We start from the raw sequence: 6,867 nt of genomic DNA on the forward strand, positions 1-6,867 counted from the left end.
GCTAACTGACACTATTCAGTTGCTGTGCTGCAGTGACAGCTCATTGTACAGTACTTCAGCATCATGTAAGATGAGTCTTGTTTTATGCCCACTATGGAATGGATTGAAAATACCTGTATATATGTAATGTAGGTAAAAAGCCAAAAACATGAATAAGTTATAGCAACGCAAATTATATTTTATTTGTTTCAGTTATTTGACAACCATTGTGTTTATCTTTCAGAAGAGACTTTACCATCAGTTCCACAAATTCTGTGCGCTATTAAATAGCCATGAATTTAAGACTTCCTTTTAAGAACATGTTTCAAGAGCATCCAGTGTTCTTATTATGTCTATATGGTTTCTTCTTCCACCTGAGACCTGCAGAACCCTTTTATACATCATATATGACTGGGCCTAACAAAAAGTTCACCATGGAAGAGGTACGAGAACACAATTCTTATTTATATCAGTAACATATAAATTATGTGAAATTGTAATGCACTCTATGGGTGAGTTGTATGAAAGTCAGGGCCGTAACTAGGGTAGTGTGACCAGTACCATGGCACAGGGCACCGCAGGGCAGAGGGTGCTGTTTGGGCCTGTCAAATTTCCTGTTTTTTATGAATCTCACTTGTAGTTTTCTCTTCTTTTATCCCCAGCATCTCCTGGCCTCCCCTATCTCTTCCCTGGCCCTTCCCCATGAGGCCATTGCCCTTTTTCAGTTGCCTTTTTTTATGTCCGTATTTAAAAAATGGGGGTCAGATGCTTATTGGAGCAGCTGTCTGGCTAGGAGGTCATTAATAAATTGCCTCGAAAGCAGTTCCATAATATATTTATATGTAAAACTTTCCTAAAATAAAATAATAACAATAATAATATTAATTATATGTCAAAATTAAAAGTTTCCAACACCAGTAGCATATGTGCCAGGTTGATGTCAGGAGTACTTACACCCAACAAAGTCATAGACACAGGAAAGGTTCTTTAACACTTGACTGATAATTTAAAAAAATAATTTGCTGTTAAATTTAATTTAAATAATAAAAAACACCTATACTACAGCAATTATAATTGGGGAATGAAGCCTCCCTGGAGGAGTAAAATGTAGTCTGCACAGTTTGTGTTTTCCATCATCAACACTACTGACCAGCATATATGCACCTCTGTGAAGGTTTACCTTACCCGTAGTAACATGAATATGCCCTTTCTGTACCTGGACTACATTTCAAATCCCCGTTCCCTGCTCTTCCACTCCAAACAAAAGGATGCGCAAGTGTATGATGTGACCAAGTCTGCATATGGACATAGACGTGCGCTTTATTGTGGATGAGCATAGTATAAATTTGCATATTTTACATAAAACAAATGGGTGAACGTCTAACTCAGCATTTTTTTTTTTAAAGGAGGAACTCTGTCTGTGAAAATACTCTGATTATATCTCTTATAATGGAATTATAATTCTACTAAGGATCTTGTCTCCTGGTCATACAATGTGTTAATACCTAATTTGCCTTTGAAAATATGACAACTGATACTCAAACTCTGTTTTCACTAACATATTGCTTATAATGTGTCTTCTTTCTCCCCAGGTCACGAATAAGCTCTCCCCAATATGGACCAACAGTTTGCTGCTTCTCCAGCTGCTAGTGCTCCTCTTTACTGACCTCTGCCGATACAAACCAGTCATTGTGTGTCAGGGCCTGTGCCAAGTCATCAGCTACAGCCTACTGTGCTTTGCTTCCAGTTTCCGGGCCATGCAGTTCCTTCAGGTTACCTCAGCCATGGTCTCTGCATGTGACATTGCCATCTTCTCATATGTACACAGTGTGGTGGCTGCTGATCGATATGAGAAGACCATTGTCTATATCCGAGGGTATAGCTTGCTAGGCTACACCATAGGTGCTGTGTGTGGTCAGCTCATGGTGTCAGTGGGTCATTTCTCCTACTATTACCTGAACATTATTACCTTGGAAAGTGCATCAATGGCTTTCATCATCTCCATTTTCTTGCCCATGCCCAGCAAGGATCAGCCATGTTCAGAGTGTACAAATGACCACATCAAACACAGACACATGAACGCTGTGCACAGCTGTTGTAAAATGGTGGCCAAGTTCTTCAAGCAGCAGTGGCTGGACTTCCGCGAGTGCTATTCCTGCAGCATCATTACCTGGTCCTCATTGTGGGCACTTCTGTCAGTTGGATACTACCAAGTGATTGGCTCTTCCCAAACACTCTGGGATAGCTTGGAACACTCTGACAGTGTCTTTGTGCTTAATGGAGGCGTGGAAGCTGCTGCAGCTTTGCTAGGTATGAAATAGATTACACAGTCTGAGTAATTATGTGTCTCCATCACACTAATCTCTAACCCTATACACTAACTAGGGAGGACAAGGTCCTAGGCAAATATCCCTTTCTCATTGTGGCTTTTCAAATTTATCTGTCATTGGCTAAACAAAAATAGGGGAGGAGCATACAAAGCCATAGGAAAACCTCTTAGATGTCTTCACAATTATTTCTTATTACATTATAAGTCATATCCCTCACTCTCATGTCAAAACACTGATGGTTAAAATATCTCTGAAAAAAGAAGCAGACTGGGTGTATTCCATTCCCTGTGCTGCTTCTGGACCAGATAGCTCTCAGCTAAATATAACATATATATTTCTATTAATACATTATCTGTATTAGGCAGAGTTATAAAAAAAAACTTATTAGACCTGCAAATACAGGATTTCTAGAGGTACATAGGTGCCAGTGGTCCAAATGAGTGTGTGTGGCCGGTCCATGAAGAGGTCTCATAATTAACACTTAATAAGCTATAGTCTGCCTCAAAGGGAATCGGTATAAAATCCCCACAGTCGGGATGCCTGCTGTCATTATACCGACAGCGGCATCCCAATGCTCAGGATCCCGACAAGGATCCGGTACGTATGGTAATTTTTCCCCCTTCTCCCTCTAACACTAACCCTCCCTACCCTGCACCCTAACCCTCACTGTTAGTGCCTAAACCTATCCCTCCCCTCTAGTGGTGCCTAATTCTAGCCCACCCCATGGGGTACCTAACGCTACCCTCACCCCAAAGTCTAACTCTAATATCCATGATGCCTAAACCTAACCCCCTCGCGGCTTAGACCTAATCAGCCCCGCTATACTTATGATAAGATTCCCGGCTGTCGGGATTCCGGCGTTGGCATATCCATGACTTTCGGAATTACAGTGCAGGTCTTCCGGCTGGGTAGTGGCATTCCGTTGTCGGGATTTCGTTAGACAGGATGCCGGCTGTAGGTATAATAACTGCATCCCGGTAAGACACCTGTCTCCTAGCTGGCAGCTGCTCTCTGTTCTCTCTAAGCTGATGAGTACTCAGAATCACACACACAGCACACTTGGTAAGAGAAACTATGAGCACTGGGCATGTACAGCAGCTTTGTACTATCCCCTAAACTGCATATTGTATTAAATCATTTAATATAGTTCTGATAATGTGGCAACTTGAAACCCCTGTGTTTTCCTATGTGCTATGCCAAATACATGTTTTAAAAATATGTTTTTATAGAGAACCGATACATGTTCATTGAACATGTTATACATTCTTCAAATTCTATTTCTCTTATGTATCAAAAATGGGTGATAACATTAATTTTAAGTACCTCTGGTCATATCAGGTCAGTAAAATACATGATGACACCTGATAGCTACTCTGCACCTGTTTGTTTCCTGCAGATATATTTGCACTCTCCGTGATGGACTGCATGAAGACAGACTGGAGCTTCTGGGGAGAGCTGGCTCTGTGTGTCCTCTGTGCAGTGGACAGTGCTGCCATATTCACCATGGCCTACGTTAACAATATCTGGGTGGGATATGCTGGCTACATTGTATGTAAGGCCTCCTATAAGATACTTACCACAATAATAATGTAAGTATGCACTCTGTACCACTACTACTGTCATGCCTATGAATGTCATATTTCTACCATGTATAGATCTATAACAGTCACAGACTATTTAGTTTCTTTTGCATATAAAATAAGCAACTTCATTATTATCCCGTTTGTTAGTCATTATATGCCCCAATGTGCTGTGTACAATGGCCCTGAGTCAGAGATGGACACAATGCTGCTGTTTGCACAGTTATAGTAATTACCCGTAACCTGCACACACATATGAGTCACACTGCGCATGCGTCTCGTGTCATTACTGATGTTGCTGATGTCACTCGCAGTCAGGATTTATTCACAAAGTGATTGCCTGGAAGGGATCGTTTATGGGCGACAATGCGGAGGTGACGACTGAAATCCAGACGTGATGCGGCCGTTTTCAGTCTCTGTCAGTGACTGAGATCCTATATGCAGAAAAAATGGCTCCAGCGTCTCAGTTCCTGCGCCCATTCTGTATGACCATAGGGTTACTTTGAAGTCAGATAATCAACTGATCTGCGTCCGAGCTGTTGTTTGGATTTGCCAGGCTGCAGATGTGACGTCTCATTACAAATCCTGGCAGCTGTGGCATTTGCATATTTTTGCACAGCCGCTGTGTACAAATCCGCAGTCACTGTGGCATTAGTGTATATTACTGAATCAGGCCCAGTACCACTTACCCATCAGAACAATCCGCAGTCACTGTGGCATTAGTGTATATTACTGAATCAGGCCCTGTACCACTTACCCATCAGAACAATCCGCAGTCACTGTGGTATTAGTGTACATCTCTGACCTGGGGCATTTTAAGAGAGGAAGGGGTCCGCGTGCACTACACGTGCGGGGCCCCCTCCTCTCTCCCTGGTGGCTGGCAGCCGACTGACGCAGCTGGCCAGCCACCGGAGCATTAGTAGACTCCAGGCACTAGAGTGTGCCCGGAGTCTACTGCGCATGCACAGAACGCCAGAAAATTGGCCACGGCAGCCATTTTCCGGCGTTCTGTGCATGCGCAGTAGACTCCGGGCACACTCTAGTTCCTGGAGTCTACTGTGCATGTGCAGAAGACCGGCAAATGGCAGCGGCGCCCATTGTTCTGGTGTTCTGAGCAGCAGTGACACCCGACTCGGGACCTCAGACAGGTAAGTTTAAAAAAAATATGGGTGCAGTGTGTGCGGTGCAGGGCCCCCTGGACCCGGGGGCCCGTGTGCCCTGCACACACTGCACCCATTATAGATGCGCCACTGTCTCTGACTCTGGCCCAGTACCACTTACCCATCAGAGCAATGCTGATTTACAGTTGTAGTACCCTACAGTTCTAGCACCAATGATGATTATGTATAAATACTATTGAAATGTACAAATCATCAGTACCAATCACAGCATATAATCAGACGTCTGATTTAATGACCTAACTTACACCATACTTACTGACATTAGAAAACTCCTCTTGCGGAGCCCTGTTCCAGTCCTCTATAACACAATGAAATATGTCTGGTCACACTGCTATGACTTACAGTACCCACAGTATCACCATGTCTTGTTCTGTGTTATATAACTGGTGCATGTCCCACTCCTATCATAGGGTGAATATTGCTGTGAGTGTGAGAAAGGAAAGATACGCTTTGGTTTCTGGGATAAACAATTTTGCATCCCTGCTGCTGCTAGCGATTGTGAATATAATAATGACTGGTATCAAGCAAGATATCCACAGTCAGGTAAGGACACCATGGCCACCATCACATTGCTTCCAATAAATATGTGCAAACTATTAGGTATATTAGGATGTGGCCCTGTGACATGTCCCCATTGTCATCACTCTAATGGTGTGCCCAGCACTCCCAAAGATGCTGGGCTGCCCCCAGGCTCCCAGTGCTCCCCCTAAACTTCCTGCCCTGTCTGCGGGAAACTGTGACCCATGAGTGGGATGGCAGGACAGTCCTAGAAAAGTGGGACAGTTAGGAGGTATGCAATAAATAGGCCCCTAGACTACTTGCTACTATAATAATTTCTCTGCTCATACTGTAACTTTACTTTTGTAAGATTATATTTTGTCTGTTGTGTTTCTTTTAGTTTATCATCTATGCCAGCTATTTCCTTATACTATCAGGGATCATTGGTTTCATCGCAGTCTGCATAATGACTAGCAAAAGGAAAAAAAACATCAGAGACCAGCAGATCACCGATAACAGCACAGGGTGTCCATAACACAATGCCATCAAATATTTCTGGCGGGTGGTCCCAGCATCCAGCGTATCTAAGCAGAGCTTCTCCACCCTCCAGGTGGCTAAAACATCTTTACACCCAGAGGATACCCTCAGGCAAGAGCAGCATGCTGCCATGGTCCCTGTATCTATCTCTGACTCAGATTCCAACTCTGCAAGGGTGAGGTGCTGCTATGGTCCCCATTCTTGATCAGCAGCTTGGTATTTCCCAACACCTGTACTCAGTAGAAGGTGGAAGAGTCCAGGGACCTAGGCTGGTAACACTTGGAGAAGGTTCACCAGCAGCGACAAGTCACCAAAGTCATCTATCGAGAGGTAATAATAAGTGCTATTACTGTATCAATGTGGGAATAGGGAGGTTACTAAACAGTTGTCTAGAAGCAATCAGCAGTGATGTTTAGCGAGTTTAATAGTTGGGGTAGTTTAGCAGTTACTGATGGTCATGATAAAATGCAAGGACCAATGCAAAGCCCCTCTCACTAAACTGCATGTCATCCAGGCTTGCCTACCCTCCCGATTTGGCCGGGAGTCTCACGATTTTCGGGTGCCGCTCCCTGCTCCCCGGAAAGGCAGGCAAGCCTCCCGGCAGCCAGCAACCCTCCCGACCTCAGCCCAGAATAAACTGGAAACTCCCGCAGTGGGGGTGCCAATGACGCGATTTGCGCTGAATTGCGTCATCGTGGCCCCGCCGCCTGCTTCACAATGCTGAAAATAACGGTATTGTGAAGAAGTGGCGGGGCCACGATG

General features: G+C 44.1%; 1 protein-coding gene across 1 annotated transcript; it reads left to right on the forward strand.

Moving 5' to 3' along the window:
- The first annotated feature begins 272 nt into the window (after positions 1 to 272).
- Positions 273 to 6,103, forward strand: LOC148481336 (thiamine transporter 2-like). The gene is made up of 4 exons (XM_088453692.1): positions 273 to 422; positions 1,572 to 2,289; positions 3,706 to 3,836; positions 5,969 to 6,103. Exons 1-4 carry the CDS (start codon positions 273 to 275, stop codon positions 6,101 to 6,103), a joined length of 1,134 nt encoding a protein of 377 aa, XP_088309818.1.
- The last annotated feature ends 764 nt before the right edge of the window (positions 6,104 to 6,867 follow it).

This window comes from Taudactylus pleione, unplaced genomic scaffold (genome assembly GCF_031769625.1).
Source record: "Taudactylus pleione unplaced genomic scaffold, aTauple2 ptg000585l, whole genome shotgun sequence".
NCBI classification, from domain to species: Eukaryota; Metazoa; Chordata; class Amphibia; order Anura; family Myobatrachidae; genus Taudactylus; species Taudactylus pleione.